Source organism: Aquarana catesbeiana, linkage group LG01 (assembly GCF_042186555.1).
Source record: "Aquarana catesbeiana isolate 2022-GZ linkage group LG01, ASM4218655v1, whole genome shotgun sequence".
Lineage (NCBI taxonomy): Eukaryota > Metazoa > Chordata > Amphibia > Anura > Ranidae > Aquarana > Aquarana catesbeiana.
In genome coordinates, this window is record NC_133324.1 from 60,093,032 (window position 1) to 60,117,838 (window position 24,807).

The 24,807-nt window shown below is 44.6% G+C and overlaps 1 protein-coding gene across 1 annotated transcript; it reads right to left on the reverse strand.

The window, feature by feature from the left end:
* Positions 1 to 11,874: 11,874 nt before the first annotated feature.
* Positions 11,875 to 24,463, reverse strand: LOC141143850 (uncharacterized). Its single transcript, XM_073629360.1, has 10 exons — positions 23,966 to 24,463; positions 21,505 to 21,663; positions 20,022 to 20,084; positions 19,748 to 19,816; positions 18,966 to 19,154; positions 17,355 to 17,467; positions 16,227 to 16,268; positions 16,001 to 16,099; positions 13,520 to 13,796; positions 11,875 to 13,360 (listed from the first exon to the last, which is right to left on the reverse strand). The coding sequence occupies exons 1-10, from the start codon at positions 24,461 to 24,463 to the stop codon at positions 13,322 to 13,324; spliced, it is 1,548 nt and encodes a 515-aa protein (XP_073485461.1). The 3' UTR covers positions 11,875 to 13,321.
* Between the last annotated feature and the right edge of the window lie 344 nt (positions 24,464 to 24,807).

Sequence of the window (24,807 nt, forward strand, 5' to 3'; positions counted from 1 at the left end):
GAGTTTTTTGAAGTTGTGATTTTTTTCCCACAATTCTTTGCAAAATGAAGAATGAAGATTTTGTGTAAAAAAAAAAAAAAAAAATTGTCATATTAACGGGTTATTTCTCTCACATGGCATATGCATACCACAAGTTACACCACAAAACACATTCTGCTACTCCTGAGTATGGCAATACCACATGTCAGACTTTTTCACAGCATGGCCACATAGAGAGGCCCAACATACAGGGAGCACCATCAGGTGTTCTAGGAGCATAAATTACACATCTAATTTCCTGACTACCTATCACACTTTTGAAGGCTCTGGAGCACCAGGACAATGGAAACACCCACAAAATGAACCCATTTTGGAAAGCAAACACCCCAACGTATATTCTATGAGGCATAGTGAGTCTATTGAACATTTAATTTTTTTTCCACACATTTTTGGAAAATGTGGAATGAAAATAACGCTTTTTTTTAATGCATTTTGTACACATTTTTACGGCACTGACAGGGCGCTGATGAGGATCCCCTGGTAAGGTGGCACTGATGAGCACTCACTGATGTGCAGTATTGGGCACTCTATTGGCAATGATGTGTAGTATTGGGCACTGTAGTGGCACTGATGAGCACTATAGGGCACACAGGATCGAGCCAACTCAAGCTGCTGCAGTGTTTCTAATCTCCACACCGATATAGCATGAGAGGAGAGAGAAACACTGCAGCAGCGTGAGCTGAATCGGGCATAATCTCGGTTTGTTGACAAAGTGACCGCTCCGTCATTGGACGGAGTGATCATGTGGTAAAGGGCTGCTGTGATTGGCCATTTACCCCAATCCACGGACCCAGCAATCATGGACACTTCCAGATATGCGCCCGACAGTGGTGCATTTAGGTTTTGTGCTGCCCTAGGCCTGACTAAACTTGCGCACCCCCTAATTTAAATATAATCCACCCCTTCCTGCTTAAGACCCACCCTGTCATCTGTAAACGACATCCCTTTCTCTTTAGGTTCCACCAAAAGTGTGTACCAAGTGCAGCCTCATCAGTGCCCATCAATGCAGCTTCACCAGTGCCCATCAGCGCCCATCAATGCAGCTTCACCAGTGCTCATCAATGCAGCTCCACCAGAGCCCATTAGCGCAGCCTCATCAGTACCCAATAAGGGTCTCCAATTGCATTCTAATCATACCAAATGATGCATGCCCCCGGTCGTACTGGGAGGCCGTCATATGACATCCACACAGAACGAGAGCCGCACCGTCAAGCCATCATTTGACGGTGGGCGGCGGCAAGTGGATAAATACCACCAAAAGAGAGCTCCATTTGTGTGAAAAAAATGATAAAAATTTCATGGTTACAGTGCTGCATGACTGCGCAATTGTCATTCAAAGTGCGACAGTGCTGGCCCGGGCAGCAAAGGGGTGAAAGTGCCCGCTATTGAAGAGGTTAAAGGCCAAGTTCACCTTTTCATGAAAAGATGAACAGACACCAAATATCCTGGAACACCCCCCCCCCGACCCTGCTGCACATAGTGGCTTTAATGCTAAAAGCTATCGGTGTAATGGATTGTACATAAAATACACAACCCCAGAGTGAGTATTCATCATATTGCTCACAATGGCAAGTGCTCATTGGTCAGCACAACCACACGACCATGCTGACCAATGAGAAGCGCATATGAGGCTTCTTCCTGGAAAGTGTTCCAGAAGAAAGAAGCACTTCTTATTGGTCTCATTATGACGGATTCGGACTGCGGGGCTGTTTATTGCAGTCTTAACAGGGCAGTATGGGATATCGCAGCCGCCATGTGCAGCGGGGTCTAGAGGAATGTCTGGAATATTTGTAGTTCACCTTTTTAATTTTTTTCTAAAAAAGGCTACCTCAAGTTTTATCTCACTTTAACATTTTAACCAACACTGTATTTTCCTGTGCAAAAAAATCTTGTCTGTAGCAATTATCAGGTTTCTGTTAATTTTCCTAATGCAGATTAGAAAAAATAAACCCAAATCTGGATTTGTTTTCGCTTCCAAAAGCCCCAATTTGCTTGTCTCCAGATTTTTTTTTTCATTTTTTAAATGGCCTATTTAATTCTGGGTAGCCACCCTACAGTCACATCTTCTGACATTATCTGTGTATCTGTTCTACAAATATGCAGGTTGTAATAATTCAGTGCCAAATTGAGCCTTGTTGGTGTTTTTTCTCCTTGGTGCGTAGCTGCCCTCTAGAGGTGAGTTTGTGGTACTGCGGCTGTCTAAACATTAACCTCCAGACAAATTTCAGTGGTACACAGGGGCGGATCCAGAGTCTAGTCTCGGGAGGGGCACTGCCAGAAAATAAGGTGTACCTGTACGCCATTTTGTGAAATAGCCAGCAAAGGCACGCATGCTGATTGGCCAGAGGGGGAGCCAATCCAGCGGGTCCAGCGGAAGTGATGTCCGCTGGCCACCTGCAATCTCTCCACACAGGGATAGAACAGCGGTCTGCTGATGTAAACAAGGCAGATCGCCGTTCTGTCAGAGATGAACAGAGTGATCTTGTGTTCCTGCTAACCAGGAACACAGATCACTCTGTTCATCTAGTCAGTCCACCCCCCACACAGTTAGCAAGCACCCCCTAGGGACACAGTTAACCTTTTGATCACCCCTGATGTTAACCCTTCCCAGCCAGTGTCATTAGTACAGTGACAGTGCATATTTTTAGCACTGGTCCCCAAAAAGTGTCAAAAGTGTCCGATCTGTCCGCCACAATGTTGTAGTCCTGCTAAAAAAAAATCACTGATCACCGCCATTACTAGTAAAAAATAAATAAAAATGCCGTAAATCTATCCCCTATTTTCTAGATGCGATTATTTTTGTGCAAACCAAGCAATATACACTTATTGGGATTTTTTTTTACCAAAAATATGTAGCAGAATTCATATTGGTCTAAATTGAGGAAGACATTTTTTTCATAGCAAAAAGTAAAAAATATTGCTTTTTTTTCGAAATTGTCAGTTTGTTTATATCGCAAAAAATAAAATCTCACCAAAAGAAAGTGCTATTAGTGGAAAAAAAAGGACAACAATTTTACTTGGGTACAGCGTTGCACGACACGCAATTGTCAGATAGTTACAGTAACGCAGCACAGTATCACAAAAAATGGCCTGTTCATGGGCGGTAAAACTTTCCGGAGCTGAAGGGGTTTAGATTGAACAAAACTCAAAGGGCAGCATTTGTTTTTCATAAATAATGGCAGTATGGCACACAAGATTTTACACATTTGCTAATTCTTTTACTCACTTTTATATAATATTTTGGTGCTCTGGTCACTGGTGGGGGGGGCTCCCATGCAGGAGCAATGGAGATGAGCAGGATCCGTTAGCAGGTGCAGTCGGCAGCATCAGATGACAGTGACACACAGTCACTGCTTCTTCCTGTGTTCACGCCGTGCTGTAGGGAAGATGGAGGGAGGAGGTGGGTGGAGCCAACACTCTCATGCAGGGGCGGAGAATGAAGAAGGCTCCGCTATGAATGCTGGGGTTCTCCTCCTCCTCAGCAGCGGCTCCAGCTTCTGATGTGACTGACGTCACTGGTTGCTACACGCCAAGCGGCACAGGCGTTCGCAACCAGTGCAGGAAAGACTAGCCAGCACCGCAGCTCCACCCACCTCCTCCCTCCAGCGCGGCATAATGGACATAACACAAAGTCTCTCTCTGCGCCGCTGATCAGCTGCTTATACTGGTGTGAGAGAGAAACTTGGTCGGGACTGCAGTCACTGATATTTTCGGGGGGGGGGGGAATTGCCCCGTTGCCCCCCCCAGGATCCGCCCCTGGCTTGCACAGTATGCAATTGAGCTACTGGCCTGTCCTGCATCCAACGTTCTCTCAGAACACACATTCAGTGCTGCTGGAGGCTTTGTAACCGATCAAAGGGTGCACCTGTCCACCAAATCGGTCGATCGGCTGACCTTCATAAAAATTAATCAGTCTTGGATCTCCAGCTACCAAGCACCTGATGCTGATGTAACCGAATAATTTTTTTTTAATGTGAGATCCCTTCAAGACTGCCTATGCTGATGCTGAGTGACTATCCTGTTATGCTGAGTGACTATCCTCTTCCTCCTCAATGTTCATGCTGATAGCTTGTAAGAACATTTTTGGTTCTGGGCACTGCCACCAGTGCAGTGGCTAAGGACCCATTTTTCTGCCCCTGTTGGCGTGTAATTACAATTTTTGATGCAATACTTTGCAGCAGGGCTCATTCCTGCGCTCCAACTAGAGTATCTGTGAGGGGTTGCAGTGTTGTGCCACCAGTGCCTAAGGCCCAATTTTTCAGCCCCTGTTTAACAGGGGCTTGTAATTACAATTTTTGATGCAATACTTTGCAGCAGGGCTCATTCCTGCGCTCCAACTATAGCATCTGTGAGGGTTTGCAGTGTTGTGGCAATTTTTCTGCCCCTGTTTAACGGGGGCGTGTAATTACAATTTTCGATGCAATACTTTGCAGCAGGGCTCATTCCTGCGCTCCAACTATAGCATCTGTGAGGGGTTGCAGTGTTGTGGCACCAGTGCCTAAGGCCCAATTTTTCTGCCCCTGTTCAACAGGGACATGTAATTACAATTGTATATGCAATACTTTGCAGCAGGGCTCATTCCTGCGCTCCAACTAGAGTATCTGTGAGGGGTTGCAGTGTTGTGGAACCAGCACCAGTGCCTTAGGCCCAATTTTTCAGCCCCTGTTTAACAGGGGCATGTAGTTACAATTCTTGATCTAATATTTCATAGCAGGGCCCATTCCTGCACCCAAGAGTAACTGTGAGGCCTTACAGTATTGTGGCAACACCACCACACTGTCCACCACCAAAGGCTCAATTTTTCTGACCCTATTCAACAGGGGCATGTAATTACTATTCTTGATCTAATATTTCACAGCAGGGTCCGTTCCTGCACCCACCAAGAGTAACTGTAAGGGCTTACAGTGTTGTGGCAGGCCCCTACTTTCAAACATCCTACTTACAAATGACTCCTACTTGCAAACGGAAGGAGACAACAGGAAGTGAGAGGAAATCTACCCCTAGGAAGGGAAATTCTCTCCTGTAAGAGTTCATTATTTCACTAAAAACCCCAAATTTTAAAAATCCAATTGTTATTGGGACAGAAAGTGAGGTGAAATCTTCTGAACAGGTGCACAGACAGCAAAACAGGGGTGATAATCCTTCCCTATGTTTTCCAAAAAGTTTAAAAACAGATTTTTTGGCTGGAGCTACACGTAAAAAATGTACCAGTTTAAAATTACAAACAGATTCTACTTAAGAACAAACCTACATTCCCTGTCTTGTTTGCACTGCCTGTATACTGCTGTTCAGAGTATATAGGGCCTGGGGGCCCCACGCCTTTCCTTTTTTTATTTGGGTGCAGGGTTCCCCTTAATATCCATACCAGACCAAAGGGGCTGGTAATGGGCTGGGGGGGTTCTCTACGATTTTCATCCATATTGCCAGGACTAGACATGACATTAAAGCCACAAGCAGTTTTAAATGACTTTTTGTTCCTTTAGAAATGTAATTTTGGGGGGCGCATGTGCGAAGCTCGACATGACGGAGCTTCTCACAAGAGCTCCGCACTCCCCGCTGCATTTTTGTGAGCCGCATAGCCGGCTGAACCGTCTTTCTACCTAATCCTTTTAAGGATCACCTCCTAGAACACCCTAGCATCACCCGGAATGGTGCTTACGGGTCACCGCGGCAAAAACAAGCTGAAACCTATCGAAGAAGCACTTGCCTGCGCCTCTTCCAAAATGGCGGCAAAGGCCCAGGCTCTGGCTAAACAGCACGCAGCTTCGCCGGCCAGGTTGAACCCTGCAGACAGTGGAGAAGAGGACACAGTCTGCAGGCTCCCTGAACCTGCCTCAGTCAGGTATGTCACAAACTGACTTTCTTAAACTAATGGAGACGATGCTCCAAAAAGCCCTTAAAACAACCTCTGACCAGATCACCAATAGGCTGACACATGAAATACGCGAACTTGGTCAGTGCACAGCAGATTTAGAAACGAGGGTTGATGACATGGAGCTAACCACAGGGGAACAGGCCCAAGAGCAATCAGCCCTCCGTGAGGAAAACGCCATGCTGCTTTCCGTATAGAGGATGCGGAAAATCGCTCCCGCAGGTCCAATCTGCGACTCCGCGGTATACCGAAAACGATTGACAATCTGCAGTCGTTCACCACCGCATTATTCCAGGAACTGTACCCACGGAACGCCTCGATTTTGACAGGATCCATAGGGCGCTCACTCGCCGTCAAGCAGATGGGCCACTGCGGGATATTATCGTCAAATTGCATTTCTTTCGTACGAAGTTTGCTCTGGTCTCAGGCTTGGAGGTTAATCAAACCAAATCCAAGGCCCTCAATGTGTCTCTCCCGCAGGCTGAGCTCAACCTCCTTCAAGAGAACTTCCCATTCATATGGTCCACGTCTTCGATACCCTATCTTGGGATTAAATTTACTAATACCCCAACTAACCTCTTCCATGTAAATTATCTTCCAATGTTAACCCATTTGACTTCTCTACTTAACTCCTGGCAACCCCTGTGTGTCTCCTGGCTCGGGCGGGTTGCGGTTGTAAACATGTCTTTATTGCCTAAGCTCTTATACCGCTATAGAGTCCTCCCGGTCGGGGTCCCTCCCTACTTCCATCGGGTCATACAGAATCGAGTCTTTAAGTATATCTGGAATTCCATGAGACCCAGGGTCTCAAGACCTATTCTACTTCGTAGCAAACTCAGCGGAGGCCTTGGTATACCCAATTTTCTTCATTATTATCATGCAGCCCAACTGGCCCAAGTCACACTCTATCATGCAAAAGCCGAAACGCCGATATGGGTCAGTTTAGAAGCAATAGATCTTCATCCTCTTATAGTGACCAACTTACTATGGCTACCCCCCTCAGCACGTGGATCTATAACCAACCCCATAACACAACATTCCCTCAAACTCTGGGACAAACTACGAAACCCTTTTAAATTGATGTCACCGCACTCACCGCTGCTTTCCTTCCTAGGTCACCCTCACTTCTATCCGGCCTACTCCGAACCTACCTCATTTCAGGCCTGGTCACAGGCTGGTCTGAGTCGCATGTATGATCTGTTTAATGGCGACACCATTAAAGCATTTCCAGTGCTACAAGAGCAAGCTCAACTTCCTCATAAGGAATGGTTTTGATATCTTCAAATTGCTCACTTTGCTCAATTATAGGATCTTGCACAGGGCTGGACAATTTAACTATGTTCGAGGCTATATGCGACACAAACCCATACACTCCAGGTATCATCTCTCACCTCTATACTCAACTCACGTGCCCCCCAGTATCTCTCCCTTCATATGCTCTACAGTGGTCCAAGGATCTAGCAATTGACCACAATACTGAGGACTGGACGAACATATGGACCAACACAAAAAACTTGTCCCAAAATGTTGTTGCATCAGAAGCAAATTATAAAGTCCTGATGCAATGGTACCTGGTCCCGGCCAGAATTGCTAAGTACCAGCCGAGTTACCCTCCAAATTGCTTCCGCGGTTGCAGTGAAAGGGGCACACACGCACATATTTGGTGGACTTGTCCGATTGTACAACGCTTCTGGGCAACAATATTTCAAATGGCCACTACATTGCTTCGAGATAAACTAGACCCAGACCCATCGATAGCCTTACTAAATTACATCCCACAGGATTTTACCAGAGCACAACTACGCCTTCTCCTTCAACTCACCACGGCGGTCAAGCAGTCAATCGCTAAGGCTTGGAAAACACCGACCCTAAATATAGCTGAAGTGAAAAATAGGGTCACCCAGGCCATGATGCATAGCAAGATTGAAGCCACAATTTTAGATAGGATTCCCCAGCATCTCAAAATTTGGTGCGCATGGATAGACTATTTCCTATCCCCTGACTTTGACAAGCACCTCTTAGAACCCTAACTACACTCTGACCCTCGGTTATAATGTTGCTGTGTGACTTGGGCCCGTGCGGACCACCCGACCAACATACCCCCAACTAACCCCTTCTTCTTTCTCCCCTGCTCTCTTTCTTCTAGACTCCCCACCCTTCTCACTAACCCTCCTCCCTTAATTAATGTTTACCTAATACCTGTAACCACTCCTCTTATGTTGAAGGGCACTTCCCCTTCCTTATGATAGCAACTACAACTCTACTGGATTAAGTGGTCTAGCTTAGCTCAATCTAACTTGTACTCTCCTCCCCTATATGTTTTCACTATATTACTTAATTGAAATATACTCTGTCAATTGTATTTACACTAACCTAAACTGCATTGTCTGTAACTATTGATTGTTACCAATAAAACTTTTTGAAAAGAAAAATGTCATTTTGAGCAGGGACTGTTGTAAACACGCGTCACTTTACAGGCATACTATAGACACCCCCCAGGCACGATATTTAAAGGAATATTTCTCTTTTATTTTTTCACTTTAAGCATCATTAAAATCACTGCTACCGAAAAAACAGACGTTTTTAAAACTTTTTTTTGCATTGATACATGTACACTGGGGCAGGACCCGGGTCCCCAAACCCTATTAAGGACAATAACTTGCATATTAGCCTTTAAAATTCGCACTTTTGATTTCTCACGTTCGAGTCCCATAGACTTTAACAGGGTTCGAAAGTTCGTGCAAACTTTCGGTCCGTTCGAATGTTCTGATGCAAACTGAACCGGGGCGTGTTCAGCTCATCCCTAGTCATAGGTAGAATCCTTGACTTTCTGCAGATGGGGTTAGAAATAAAGCTGGCCTTGAGTACTTTCGACCTTATCGGTATTATTTCAACGACTACTTGCTTCGCATTCTTTGGTTCGTAGCTTTATTCAGGGGGTAACGTGGCTTAATCCTCCGATTAGGTCACCCCTGAACCCTTGGGACTTGAATTTGGTTCTGTCTGCATTACAAAAACAGCCTTTTTTGAGCCGATACAACATATTCCCTTGGTCCTTTTTGATAAGGAAACTAGTTTTTCTGGTAACCATATCTTCTGCAAGAAGGGTATCAGAGTTGGCTGCTCTTTCTTGTAAAGAGCCATATTATTATTCACAAGGATAAGGTAGTATTGCGTCCTCATCCTAACTTTCTACCAAAGGTAGTGTCAGGTTTTTATCTAAATCAGGATATTGTTCTACCTTCATTTTTTCTAGAACCCTGTTCTATGGAAGAAAAATCACTACATTCTCCTGATGTGGTGAGAGCAGTCAAAGTCTACTTAAAGGGACTGCTCAGATTCGGAAAACGGATGTTTTGTTTGTGTTGCCTGAAGGTCCTAAAAGAGGACAGGCAGCATCGAAATCTACTATTTCTAAATGGATACGACAAGTAATCGTTCAAGTTTATGGTTTAAAAAGGGTAGATTCCACCAGGGCTGTTAGTGCTTCGTGGGCAGTGCATCACCAAGCCTCCATGGCTCAAATCTGCAAGGCCGCAACTTGGTCTTTAATCCATACATATACCAGATTCTATCAGGTGGATGTAAAAAGGCATGAGGATATCGCCTTTGGGCGTGGTGTGCTGCAGGCAGCAGTATAACTCCTCTAATCTCATGGTGCTGTACTTTTGTTGTGTCTCCCTCCCCTCAGTTGGCATTGCTCTGGGACATCCCACATAGTAATTACTATGGCTCTGTGTCCCGTGATGTACGATTAAGAAAATAGATTTTTATAACAGCTTACCTGTAAAATCCTTTTCTTTGAAGTACATCACTGGACACAGAGGTCCCTCCCCTCTTTCTGGTATACACGTGTATTACTTTGCTACAAAACTGAGGTACTCCCTGTATGGGAGGGGTTATATAGGGAGGCAACTTCCTGTTTAGTGTATGCCAGTGTCCATCACCTGAAGGTGGCCTATAACCCACATAGTAATTACTATGGCTCTGTGTCCTGTGATGTACTTCAAAGAAAAGGATTTTACAGGTAAGCTGTTATAAAAATCCTATTTTTGCAGATTCTAACAAGTTTTCTTCTAAGATTGCCTTCTATTTGGCTCCATCAATCTTCCCATCAACTCTGACCAACTTCCCTGTCCCTGCTGAAGAAAAGTATCCCCACAACAGAATGATCCTACCACCATGTTTCACAGTGTGGATGGTGTGTTCGTTTTCCACCACACATAGTATTTGGCTTTTAGGCCAAAAAGTTCAATTTTGGTCTCTTCTGACCAGAGCACCTTCTTTCACATGTTTGCTGTGTCCCCTACATGGCTTCTCACAAACTGCAAACAGGACTTCTTATGGCTTTCTTTAAACAATGGCTTTCTTCTTGCCACTCTTCCATAAAGGCCAGATTTGTGGAGTGCACGACTAATAGTTGTCCTGTGGACAGATTCTCCCATCTGAGCTGTGGATCTCTGCAGCTCCTCCAGAGTTACCATGGGCCTCTTGGCTGCTTCTCTGAATAATGCTCTCCTTGCCCGGCCTGTCAGTTTAGGTGGACGGCCATGTCTTGGTAGGTTTGCTGTTGTGCCATACGCTTTCCATTTCGGCTAATTGATTGAACAGTGCTCATAGCATGTTCATAGCTTGGGATATTTTTTTATAACCTAACCCTGCTTTAAACTTCTTCACAACTTTATCTCTGACCGGTCTGGTGTGTTCATTGGCCTTCATGATGCTGTTTGTTCACTAAGGTTCTCTAACAAACCTCTGAGGGTTTCTCAGAACAGCTGTATTTATACTGAGATTAACTTACACACAGGTGGACTCTATTTACTGGGAATATGTGCAGCGTTAATGTGAAACAGTCACTGTATAAACAGAGGAACTGAAAACCAATAGACTATTGATTTCTAATGACTTGTGCGTGACTTTACATCACACATGAATATAGTGTAATAATCATATAGGAATCGTAACCAAACTTAAAGCGGAGTTCCACCCAAAAATGGAACTTCCGCTGATCGGACTCCTCCCCCAAGGCTTCACTTCCCGATTCCCTTACCGAAGATGGCGGCGCCTCCACCCGAGGGCTGAGGGACAGATTGGCTTCGGGTAAGGACATCGAAAGGCACCCTGGACAGGTAAGTGTCCATATTTTAAAAGTCAGCAGCTGCAGTATTTGTAGCTGCTGACTTTAAAAAAAATTTTGGCGGAACGCCGCTTTAATGTGTTCATAATTGTGAAAAACAAGTACATAGTCCACAAAGTGAAAAATAAGTGAAGTGATCCAAATAAAGGGATGAAATCCTTATGGCATCGATACAAATGGAAAAGTGGGTGAGTATAGAAGGTAACCGCCACAATTTTTGAGAAAGCTTACCAGAACTATCGGACTCAAAAGTGCGTACGCCCTATAAGTCTTCAAGGCCTTTGGTGTAAACACACCAATAGATTGGAACATCCACGTCTCTAACTTATGGCCAGAATGAGAGATTATCCCTCCGTCCCTCGGATGGCTTGAAGTAACAGTACTCAGATGTGGCAGATATTCTCAAACTAAAGTGGCCCAAATCTTCTTCATACACTCATACGGTACAGCCAGAAAGGAAACAAATACTCCACATAGTGTAAAACCATAGGTGTAAGGGGGGGGGAGTTATTAAAAATTAAATACACTAACATTTGGATGGATAAAAAGCGCTTGTAGAAGTAACAGTATGGGTAACGCAATGGCTTCAGCAAGGCTCGTCCCGGTGCGTTTTGTCTAAAGAGACATCATCTGGGGTGATCAATGCTGATGCCATTACGTTATCCATACTATTACTGCTACTCCTACAAGCGCTTTTTATCCATCCAAATGTAAGTGTATTTCATTTTTAATAAATCGCAAGTAGCATGAATCCCTCACGTTGCAGTAGCACACACAGTGCATTCAGAGCACACAAGAATGTGAATGGGGCCCAACACTTTGTTTTAATTAGAAAAGGCCTGTCCCCTGTAGGCATGTTTTAGAGAAGAAAAATAAAATACGATATACCTGTGCTCCAATCCAAACAGCTTATACATATACAGGATATAACCCATCAGGTGCTAAAGGAATGTTAACACTAAAAATTCTAAATGAACCCTCTGCACACTGCTATACACTTTTTCTGTTAAATTTTGTATAAAAGGAGGGATATTTAGTTCACATACATTGCACACTGCAATACATGTTTAAGCTGGCCAACTTCGTCAAAGTAATCCCTCTCTGGCCAGTTTTTTTTTTTTTTTTTTGGCTGAACTAGATGGACTTTTGTCTTAATTCAACCTGACTGACTATGAGATTGCACTATGAGATGGGCGATCAGATACTCCCTGGATCAACTTTCAGTAGTGCTGATCCAGAAGAAGGCAAAAACCCTATTAAAGCATGGTCCAATTGGCTCCAACAGGGAAAAAATTCCTTCTTGACCCCCTTAGACTACATTTGCACTGGGTATTTTTCCATGTCTGTTCACGCAGTGCACTTTGTGTGCGTCCAGCAACGATCACCACAGATAATCGCTGGCTGCATGAACATCCAGAGGAAGGCAATGTAGGATGCTGTGCTTTCTCAGTAATGTAATGTAATGTAATGTGCTCTGCTGTGCCCCTCCAGTAATGTAATGTGCTGTGCTGTACCCCCCAGTAATGTAAGGTGCAGTGCATTACCCCCCAGTAATGTACTGCACCATGCTGTGCCCCCTAGTAATGTAAGGTGTCCCCCCAGTAATGTAATGTGCCCCCCCAATAATGTAAGGTGCAGTGCATTACCCCCCCAGTAATGTACTGCACTTTGCTGTGTTCCCCCCAGTAATGTAATGTTCTGTGTAATGTACTGTGTAATGTAATGTGTTCTGCTGTGCCCACCAAGTGGTGTACTGTGCTGCGTCCCTCTCTGTCCTCTTCCCACGGTGTACCTCCGTCCTCTTCCCTCAAGGTCCCTCTGTGTCTCCTCCCACAGTGTCCCTCTGTGCCTCTTCCTACGTTGTCCGTCTGTCCTCTTCCCACGACGTCCCTCCGTGCCTCTTCCTACGTTGTCCGTCTATCCTCTTCCCATGACGTCCCTCCGTGCCTCTTCCTACGTTGTCCGTCTGTCCTCTTCCCACGACGTCCCTCCGTGCCTCTTCCTACGTTGTCCGTCTATCCTCTTCCCATGACGTCCCTCCGTGCCTCTTCCTACGTTGTCCGTCTATCCTCTTCCCATGACGTCCCTCCGTGCCTCTTCCTACGTTGTCCGTCTGTCCTCTTCCCACGACGTCCCTCCGTGCCTCTTCCTACGTTGTCCGTCTGTCCTCTTCCCACGACGTCCCTCCATGCCTCTTCCTACGTTGTCCGTCTGTCCTCTTCCCACTATACACAGTACCATTCCCACACACTGGTTGAACGACTGTGAGGAAATCACTGCTTTCTTTTATGTCTACTTTTTAACACTTCAGGCTGAAAGAGAGATATAAATAAACAAATGAAATATGAGGAACTACAATAGTTAAAAGAACAAATTATTTTGGAATTATGAATAGGTTAAGACTAAATAGGTGACTGTTGAGTCCATCATCAGTCTTTAGTATAACCCTTTCAATCTTTTAGAGTACTTACCAGCAAAGCTTTCCCTATAGGAGGAATCGGGGTGCCTGTCCTTATAGGAGGAGTCGGTGTGCCTGTCCTTATAGGAGGAGTCGATGTGCCTGTCCTTATAGGAGGAGTCGATGTGCCTGTCCTTATAGGAGGAGTCGGTGTGCCTGTCCTTATAGGAGGAGTCGGTGTGCCTGTCCTTATAGGAGGAGTCGGTGTGCCTGTCCTTATAGGAGGAGTCGGTGTGCCCTTTGTAAGAGCGCCAAAACGCTTCTGCAGGTTGGTGATGGTAGAAAAAATCCTGTTAGGAAAAGGAGATATGAGTTTAGCTGAGATCAGTTTTCATACGGTACTTTCTTATAGCTGACAGTTTTATAAAACATCACACCCAATACCAATCCATTCCAGTGATAAATATCTAAGTATGTTCAGTGTGACCATACATGACCGGCTCTCGAATCGATTCGGATATCACCTGTCACAATGGGGAAGGGCCAGGCAATGTAGCACTCATTGTGTTTCATTTCCCTGGGTGTTGGACACCAATTGTTCCCCTTTATATGGAGAAATGTAAAGAAATGTCCCACCTCTGTCCATTGGTTGGGTCACAATATACATTTGGCAGGTACTAGCATTTTGCTGGACAGATATCTCACCACCTGTGATTTCGGTGTCTTTCTATGGATACCCTTGTGTACCCCCTCATTGCTTCGTATGGCTAATATGAGTTGTTTAGAAATGTTGCTTATTACCTGCCCTTAACTTCTCTCATCCAGAGAGTGTTAAGCAGGCCATATATAAGTAGAAAAACGAACGATTGTTCAAATAAAAATAAAAATTTCTGTTCGATTTAAAATGCATTGGTCCCATCATTGTCTCTGGATTTGTGTAGCAAAATTGCAACATGTTCTGGATTGTTTTCAACAAAGTCTTTTGTTGAGATCGATATCCTCATAGACGTCACACACTTGACAGGCTTCTGCGCATTACATTTACTTTTTTTTTTTCTCCCTATTAACAATAAGCAAATCGTTTGTTCGATCCTTCTAACCCTTCCACATTTAATCCACTGAGAAAAAAGTTTGGGGCTATACATAGACCTTACCTACCAATATAGTGGGTAATAGGATTATGGAGGGAAACCCTCACAAACTTGGGTTAGATTCAACCCCATAATCCTAATGCGGCAGGCAAGGCTGCTAATCACAATAGTCACACTGGTTGGCACAGGTGCTTAGCATTCTTAGTGTATATAAATTGTACCTTCAACCAAAAATAACACTAATGCCGCGTACGCATGACCGGTTTTGCCATCTGAATAAACTCCGAAGGTTTCTCCGACGGAATTCCATTCAAGCGGTCTTGCCTACACACGGTCAAACCAAAGACTGACCAAAGTCCAGCCGCCCAGAATGCGGTGACGTACAACACTTACAATGGGACTAGAAAAAGGAAGTGCAATAGCCAGTAGCCAATAGCTTCCGTCTTGTACTTCAGAGCATGCGTCGTTTTTGGTCCGTCGGAACAGCATACAGACGATCGGTTTTCCCGATAGGAACTGGTTTTGTCGGAAATATTTAGAACATGTTCCATTTCTAGGTCCATCAGAATTTTCAAAAAAAAAGTCCGATCAGGCCTACACACGATCGGAATAGACGATGAAAAGCTTCCGTCTGACTTTTTCTGTCTGACATTCCGCTCGTGTATATGCGGCTTTAGTGGTCTATTTATTTAAAATATTTTGATGGCCGAATATCATGAGACAAATTTTGATTGTAATTTGCTAAATACATTGATTTCCTTTGATCGCTAACTCCTTCTCGTGGCCATAATGCAGTCGTTTTCTTGAAATACCTCAATCAGGAAAATACCACATTGTGGCCACAAGATGGTGATGATGATCATAGGAAGTCACTCTATAAAGAAAAATTCAATCAGACTTTGTCACATCTGGGTGAATATCACAAGCAATTTTTTTATAGATAGACCCCAAAGCATTATTCTCCTCCAGCCAATTATGCAACTGTATTTTGTTCAGGGAGCAAGTGCCTTTTTTATGCTGCTCGCCCCCACTCCCTCATTCCATGCCTAGGCGAGGGTACAGTACTCTCGGCCCACCTGCAGCCTCCTGGGATACACATCATACATCCCAGGAAGCTACAGGACCATTCTCCATGCATTCTATGGTCTCACACATGTGCAGTATTTAGCCTGCTGTGAGGGATCAGAAAGTGACAGCCGGCTCCCAAATGCAAGATGGTGGCGTGGAAGATCACGGAAGACAGCACTGGGCTCCATGGACTGGTGAGAATGTGTTTCTTTTAAAATCAACAGTTACATTACTCATAGCTGCTGATTTTTAGTGTTCCCAAAGCCAAGTAAAATTCCCCTCTAAGTGGAATAAGTGATCAATCTAATCAATAAGCATTTCTCAGTTGTGTGTAGAAACTGAACTAATGCAGTAGAGGTTTCTTCACTTTAACCCTTCTTTTTCCTAATACTTACGTTTTGTTATATCTTGCTGGCTTCTCTGCAATGATCGGTGGCTTTCTTGGTTGTGAAGGAGGACTTGGCAGAGCTGGGAGACATGGTAACACGTTTTTTCTGTTAAAGAAAAACAAAAGTCAGTACAATTGAACAATACGATATAAAAAAATGTAATAGTAATGTATTTATACTCCTGGCACCGATGTGTCAAGATAAATACATATAGAAAATAACATATACTTACATTGTAGTTGTGTCCACGTTTCGGCTACACGTAAGGCATTTACTAGAAGAGAAAAAAGATTTAGAGGTTAGACATGCTTTTGCTATGATGATACTAATAAGAAACTTAATCCTTTCCCGACTCCTTCCTGGAGGCTCTTTAACCGCTTGCTGACCAGCCGCCACAGTTGTACTGCGGCAACATGGCTCGGCTGCGCGAATCGCCATTATGTTACGTCGGTAACATAGACGGCCACTAGGGGGCGCACCCCCTGCTCGACCCCCCCGTAGCCGATGCGAGTGCCCGTCGGTCTTGATCACCGCTGGACTCCTGCGATCGCTCGGGGCACATGGAGAACCGGGAGCTGTGTGTGTAAACACAGTTTCCAGTTCTCTGAGTAGAGAACTGACAGATCGTCTGTTCATACAGAGTATGAACAGCGATCTGTTAGTTTCCCTGCGCAGTCCTCATCCCCCTTCAGTTAGAACACAAACTAGGACACACATTAACCCTTCACTGCCCCCTAGTTTTAACCCCTTCACTGCCAGTGACATTTTTACAGTAATCAGTGCATTTTTAATCGCACTGATCGCTGTATTAATGCCAATGGTCCCAAAAATGTGTCAAAATTGTCCGACGTGTCCGCCATAATGTCGCAATCACGATATAAATCGCAGATCGCCACCATTACTAGTAAAAAAGAAATTATTAACAAAAATGCCATAAAACTATTTCCTATTTTGTAAGCGCTATAACTTTTCCGCAAACCAATCAATATACGCTTATTGTGCTTTTTTTTAATATTTCAGTCACAGGGAGAAAGAACTGCTAGACTTTTTATGTAATGTGGTGACTCCAGTAGGAAGGTCTCCCAGCTGGCTGTACCATCCCCCACCCCCGTACAATGGAGTCTCACTCCTACTGCTGTACAAGAAGGAATCTTGGTGCTCCTACTGCATTCTCTAAATGAACAATCCAAGAGGCAGAGTGAGGCCTTCTAATCATGAGCATAGCATTCAGAGGTGGGAATCTGGCTCCCATCTGCTTGGTCTTATGCACAGACATTAGATTTATAGAAACACTCCCACTACTTTTGGTTTACACCAAACCAGAAGAGAGAAAAGCCATCAAGGAAATGGCATCACTTACTATGTGGAAGCAGCAGCTTCATCCACCTCTTTTGGTGGTGGCACCATCAACTCCTCGATGGTTTTCCTCAACCTCTTCTCCGTTGCAGTGATGTATTCCTCCATCTTGTCCAGCTGTAGAGTAAATAAGAAAGTGAGAAAGGTTAGAACACAAATACAGGCATATGACTGGTCTTAATAACAAGGGCAAGGCCAAGCTTGACTCTTACAGGAAAAGTCAAGGTTAGCATATACCTTCCACTGTCTATATTTAAGGGTCTACTTATTGTTTCTTGATAATCAATTTACCTGACGTTAGCCTTGCTTTTTCATTTACGCAAGGTATGTATTTCTTAGACTCATTTGCCTAATAGATTTATTTCATATGATAGTCAGCTCCATCTAGTTGACATAATTTGGGGTTTTTCTGAAATACCTAAAATTATTATTCTACATTATGGCCACTAGATGGAGCTGAAATTCATAGGAAATAAACCAATTACCGTCTATACTCGAGTATAAGCCGAGTTTTTCAGCACTTTTTTTATGCTGAAAATGCCCCCCTCGGCTTATACTTGAGTCAAGCACTTTTCTGCATCAGAGAATGACGTTTTCCGAACCGAATTTGGGGCCCCTTATTTCGGGGCCACTTGGTGCTAGGAACCCCAAATTTGGTGTGCAAACCCAACGGAACTAGCACTACAACATATCCTAGCACCAAGTGGCCCCGAGATACGGGGCCCCAAAGTCGGTTCAGAAAATGTCAAGCACTTTTCTGCAGCAGAGAATGACATTTTCCGAACGGACTTTGGGGCCCCATATGTCGGGGCCACTTGGTGCTAGGAACCCCAGCTGTAGTGCTAGTTCCACTGGGTTTGCACACCAAATTTGGGGTTCCTAACACCAAGTGGCCCCAAAGTCGGTCAACTGTGTCAATCTGCAGCAATGTCATTTCAGGACCCTTTGGGTCCAGATAACCCACATTTTGGCTGCAGCTAGGGGGCATCTAGGAACCCTTAACTACCAAGTTTGAAGTTCGGGGACCTATGGCTGCAAATGGGCACAGTGAGGCATGCAAATGGGCACAGTGAGGCTGCAAATGGGCATTGTTGACCCTCTTTTCCACTTACAGTAGCTGCGCATTTCTCACCCTAGGCTTATACTCGACTCAATAAGTTTTCCCAGTTTTTTGTGGTAAAATTAGGTGCCTCGGCTTATATTCGGGCGGCTTATACTCGAGTATATATGGTAGCCAAAATACCCTTTTTTTTTTTTTTTTTTTTTTAAGTAGACCCCTAAGGCTGGATTCACAAATAAGCGAATCCGATGCACTTCAACCAGCATCCGATTCGCATAACGTGAACCAGACCGGCATTCAATGGAGGCAGTTCACATATATGCGGGCCGGTTTGCAGTGCAAATTAAAAAAGGGGTCCTGTGCGTTTTTCAGTCCGGTTCAGGTGCAATTTAAGTTTCAAATCCATGAATGGAAACCGGCCCCCGTATATTTGTGAACCGAGGCTGTAGGTGTAGCAGCCCTAGAGAACTAGGGAGCTGGCCGGTGTTGTAAATAGGCAAAAAATATGTACTGCCCAACTATACTAGCAGATACAAATGCAAACAAGAAACTTACCTTCTTTTCCATGTTTTCCTTGGTCTTTTCTACTTCCTCCTTGTTCTTCTGCAACATGGCGGTCCATTTTTCATCCTGGCCCTTTAAACCTTCTTCAATCTGCTGCTTCATCGTCTGGCAGATTTGCACAGTGAAATTATCAAAGGTTCTTCGATCCAATTTCCCTGCAAGGTCTTGTCTCTCTTTAGTCTATATAGAATAAGAAAAAGAAAAGTTAAGACTGATATGAAGGTGGGGGAGACAAACGGAAACTATGCTAAATCTGCATCCATAGGTGGTTGTGTCAGGGAGATGAATGAATGGTCCAAGGTATTTAGGGTCAGCTAGACATCTAAAACCTTCACAGACCTTTCTGGCAAGAAAGAATACTTGATTCTTCTCCTCTGCAGTTTCACTGTCACTTACAGGTCCCTCCCCTCACTCTGTAACTGGACAGAGAAAGGAGAAGCAGCACAATGATCAGCTCATCCCCCTGTCACTCTGCTTTCTCCTCCTATCAGAATGCTCTTTGTGCTGCATCTCCCAGGCTAAACTTTACTGCATAGGGACTGAAAATGGCTTATACCAAGTCAAATTTAGGTATTTACACCACTTGTATTTAAAAAAAAAAAATTACAATGATGTATTATTGATTATAGAACTGTGTTAATGTTTGCCTTTTATATCTGCCTGGATTTCAACTTTAATTAGCATATTCCATGCAGAGATGAAACCGCTCTATAAATATGAATTGTGGTGCAATGATAGAAAAATTTATTAAATATAAGATCAGAATAACTTACATTTCGATCGGTGTGCACTTCCAGAGCCATCATTTTGTCTTCCACGTTTTCCAGCCTCTTGAGAACAGCCTGTCAGGTAGAGAAAGGTGATATTAGTAAGGACAGCATAGGAGAGCACACGGGTGAAAGGGGGGATGGCGTATGTGGATGAGTGCGGGAAAAGCGGGTTGCATACGCCAGCAGGATTAGGATAGAAGTACTATAGCAAATTGAGACACAAAGGGTGAGGAAGACATGACAATAAAGAATAAGGGGACACAATATCTTTACTTACATCTCTGAATTGTTGGTTTCTCTCCTCCGCTGACTGCATGCTCTCATCATAGAACTGCTTTTCCTAAAAGATGAAAAAAGAATGTTAGAACACAAAGTTGAAGCCATGATTACCCTCCAATTACTAAGGAACTACAAGCCCACACATCATGTAATGACAAGTGTATCATATTCTGACTGGTCTAGGGCAGGGGTAGGCAACCTCGGCCCTCCAGCTGTGGTGAAACTACAAGTCCCATGAGACATTGCAAGACCCCGACAATCACAGGCATGACTCCTAGAAGCAGAGGCATGATGGGATTTGTAGTTTCACCACAGCTGGAGGGCCGAGGTTGCCTACTCCTGGTCTAGGGTTATCAGTGGTGTACCCCAAGGTTCAGTGCTGGGACCCTTACTTTTTAATATATTTATAAATGATATTGGGTCTGGGATTAAAAGTACCATTTCTGTCTTTGCAGATAACACTAAGCTATGCAGTGGAATAACGTCCTTACAGGATGTCTCCAATTTACAAGCCAACCTCAATGCACTCTTTAAAGCGGAGGTCCGCCTATTTTTTTTTTTTTTTAAAGTCAGCAGCTACAAATACTGCAGCTGCTGACTTTTAAAATAAGGACACTTACCTGTCCAGGGCACCTGCGATGTCGGCACCCGAAGCCGATCTATCTCTCGGCTGTTGGGTGCTGCCGCCGCCATCTTTGGTAAGCGAATCAGGAAGTGAAGCCCTGCGGCTTCACTTCCTGGTTCACTACTGTGCATGCGCGACTCACATTGCGCTATCCCACTGGTCCCTGCTGTCTTCTGGGATCTGTGTGTCTCCCAGAAGACAGAAGGGGGATGGAGAAGGCGCCGGAGATGGCATAGATACCCGTGGGTGGCTCCGGTATCTATGCCTGGAAGTGGGAGCGAAATACCTGTATTAGACAGGAATCTGCTCCCCCCTGAAAGGTGCCAAATGTGACACCGGAGTGGCGGAGGAACCGGAAAAGCGGAAGTTCCATTTTTGGGTGGAACTCCGCTTTAATTGGGCAACTAAGTGGCAAATGAGGTTTAATGTTGATAAATGTAAAGTTATGCACTTGGGGGCTAAGACTATGCATCCATCATACATACTAGGGGGAGTACAACTGGAGGGGATCCATAGTGGAGAAGGATCTGGGGGTTCTGGTAGATCATAAGCTCAACAATAACATGCAATTCCAAGCTGTGGGTTCCAAAGTGAGCAAAGTCCTTTCTTGTATTGAGAGGTATGGACTCCAGAGAGAGAGATATCATTTTGCCCCCCTGTACAAATCATTAGTAAGACCTCATCTGGAATACGCAGTTCAGTTGTGGGAACTACGATATTAAATCAGTCGCAATATGCAAATGAATTGCGCTTTGCGATAATGGATGGAACGGGATTGATAAATGTCCCCTACTGTGTGCAAACTAGCTGTGGGCAATATCTATCTGTCTGCTGGATGTATAATGATCAACCTTACCTTCATCTTTTCCGATTTCAGGCACCTCACTTCTGATTTCAGATCTTGCACCTCCTTTTCTGCAGCTTGGATCCTCTGGAAAGCCTCTATATATTCCGGGGTGTACACGCGTCGTGCAGCGCGTGGTGGACTGGGCGGTTTGATTTCCTGTTTTATTTCCTGAAGGGAGAAGAAAAAAAAAAACAATATATGAGCAAAATCTCTCAAACTGTATTACTTTTTTCATTTAAAGTCTGTGGTCTGTAATTGGCTGTTTGAGTCTAAATGAAAGAAAAATACTACAAAGATCTGATTTTTGGATCTGGAGAAAAGAAAATGTAAACCTTCACCTTCAGATCTTCTGCTGTATGATTCAACATATCCAAATAAATCTACAAGAGCTGTTTTACTTTGTCAAAACTAAAAGTCCAAGGGGAAAGAGACCCCCTGCCACAGCCCCGCCCCACCCCCGAAAGTTTGACCCCCCCCTCCTCCCTCTGCCTCCGGACCAACTAGAATGCACAGTGCGCTTCATGAATGCAGGGTAGGGATTTCGGCTTCACAGCCAGGTTCCCTTACCAGAAATGGCGGCGGCTGCACCTGACAGCCGATCCGAAGATCGGATGGGGTGCCGATATCGCGGCTCCCTTGAAAGGTAAGTGTCCATATATTAAAGGTTAGCAGCTGCAGTATTTGTTGCTGCTGACTTTTCATTTTTTTCATGGGGGCAACCGGACCACCTCTTCAAGTTCACCTTTGTAAAAAAAATAAAATAAATGCACATCTTTTTGTAGGTTAAAAAAATGTGCATTTAATTTTTTTTTTCTATGAGCCTGCACTTTTTCCACTAGGCACATTAGGCATGTGCCTACAGGTGCCCTTCCTAGAGGCGCGCACATCAGTAGGAGTTGGTTTTTTTTTTAAATTCTGTTATCCCTTTCGCTGCAAGGTTTGTATGTCAAAATGATCTGACACCGAGGGTTTTACACACAATTCAGTGGCTGCAGCCACCAGGATTGTGTATAAAACTGACAGGCAGACTCCTGCTTATTAGGTGGAAGCATTCAGGTGGCTGCGCTGCTGCCCGATTGCTTCCATGCACCCCCCAGACGGTCCCAGGGGTCTCCAGAAAAATAATATAGGGAATAGGGATACTAGTTCTAGAGACCTGGGGATCCCCAAGAGATTCCCATTATTTGAAAGGATTTCCTCTCACTTCCTGATTGGTTATGGGAAAGGAAGTGAAGGTAAATCTCGCCAATGGGACACAGATGGCAAAAAAAAACCTTGCAGGGGCTATAAACCTCCCTTATGCCCCTTTCATGCGGGCGGATCTGTTTTGGCGGACTCCGCTTTGCTCAGCGGTGGATCGATCCGTTGATCCCCGCTGAGCAGGCAGATGACAGGTCCGTCTCCGCTCACTGTGCAGAGACAGACCTGTCAGAGTCCCGCACTCCTCTATGGGGAGATCGGATGAAAACGGACCGCATGTCTGTTTCCTTCCGATCTGCTGGATGGATGGCGAAGGTATCGTCATATGTCTGTTTTGAGCGGATCTTGTCGGATTGGAAGGCAGGCTACTGACATCCGCCTCCCCATAGAAGTCAATGGGTGGCCCCCTCGGATCCGCCTGAAAAAAAACGGACGGGCCGATCGTGTGAAAGGGGCCTTACTCTATCCAAAAGGAAAAAGAAAAAGTTTTGCCTACAATTCTACTTTAAATCTTTTATGCCCCATACACACGATCAGAAATTCCAGCATCTTTGGGGTGGTGTATACAGCTCTCCCAAAACGCCCTGCCCATTGAAATGAATGGGCAGCATTGCCAAAAGCGCCTGCAAAGCTAGATAGAGGTTAAAAGCGTGCCGCTAAAACGACGGTAAAGTAGTTTTAGCGGCGCTTTACCGCTAACGCACCCCTGCCCCAGTGTGGAAGTAGCCCTAGGGCTCGTCTAATTACAACTGCCACCTTTCAGCCATCCAACAAATGATTACATTTTTTAGGGCTTAGCTAAAAATAACGGCTACTTTCCTAAAGATTTTTTTTTTTCCCTTTGCCATATTATTAAAAAAAAAAATAAAATCTGACATTCGTAAGCCTCTACTTTGTAAAATGGAGTCACCCAAAATCTGCCACTTCCGCCCCTCACCGGACAGCCTGGCTGCTTCAGAAAGTGAAGCCCTTAGACATTGCCCATTGCGTGCCAATTAGGAATGGGTGTGTGTGGCAGGGGTGGGACAGAAGGGACAGCTGCCCTGGGCTCAGTAGTTTACTGTAGGGATGGGGGGGCGTCTTCCTTCTGTTACAAGGCTGACATGAGTAGTGATCGCTGCCAGTGATTTTGACAAGCGAGTGACTGCTGGGTATAGGGTCATGAATGGGGGGGGGTAGATTGGCATCTTTGCCCTGGGTGCTGGATGACCTTGTCCCTGGTGTGTGGTAGGACTATGTGCAGAATTAGTTATGCTATCTATGATCTTACCTTCATGATCTGCTCTTTTATTTGTTTCTGCAGCTTTTTAATGTCCACCTGCAACTTTTTTTGTGCATCCAACTCTCGTTGGACGGATGCATTGCACATCTGCATCTTCTGCACCTCCTGCAACAAATCCTTATTCAGCTGCCTCTGAGCCTGAACCTCGGTCTGCAGTTGTGCAATGGTGGCCTGCATGTTCTGCCCCGCCAGCTGCATCTCCTTTTGCTCCTCCAATTGTTGTCGCAGCTCTGCAATTTCAGTCTTCATCTTCTCTGCATCCAGTTCCGTTGAATCGTCCTTTTTAGTCTGTCCTAGTTCAGAAGTAAGGCTTTTGACCTGGTTCTCCAGGTCTGTAAACCTGGACTCCATCGTTACCTTCTCCCCGTCCTGCGTTTGGAGGCTGTCCTCCGTTATTAGTTCATTCAGAATTTTGAACATTTCCAGCTGTTGTTGCTGGTATGTCCTTGTGATAAGTTCATTAACTCTCTCTCTCTTTGTCGTCATTTTTCCAAATGTACTATCTCTCCAATATTCAAAATTCACAGTAATATTCAGTAATAATAAGTGGTCACCTCAAGAACTCTCTCTAAGTGATGTGCACTCTTCGCTTACTAGCTGTGAACTGAGCTCTAGCCTGTCCTGCTGTCCTATAAATCCCAACTGCCACTGTTGCTATGACAACACTAATTGACAGTTGCATCTGCCATCTGATTGGCTGATGGAATATAGAGAGTACAGTTGCATCTGCCATCTCATTGGCTGATGGAATATAGAGAGAGTGTTCAGTTACAGCTGCCATCTGATCAGCGGATGGGATAGAGTGTATCTAAACACACTGGACACATTTT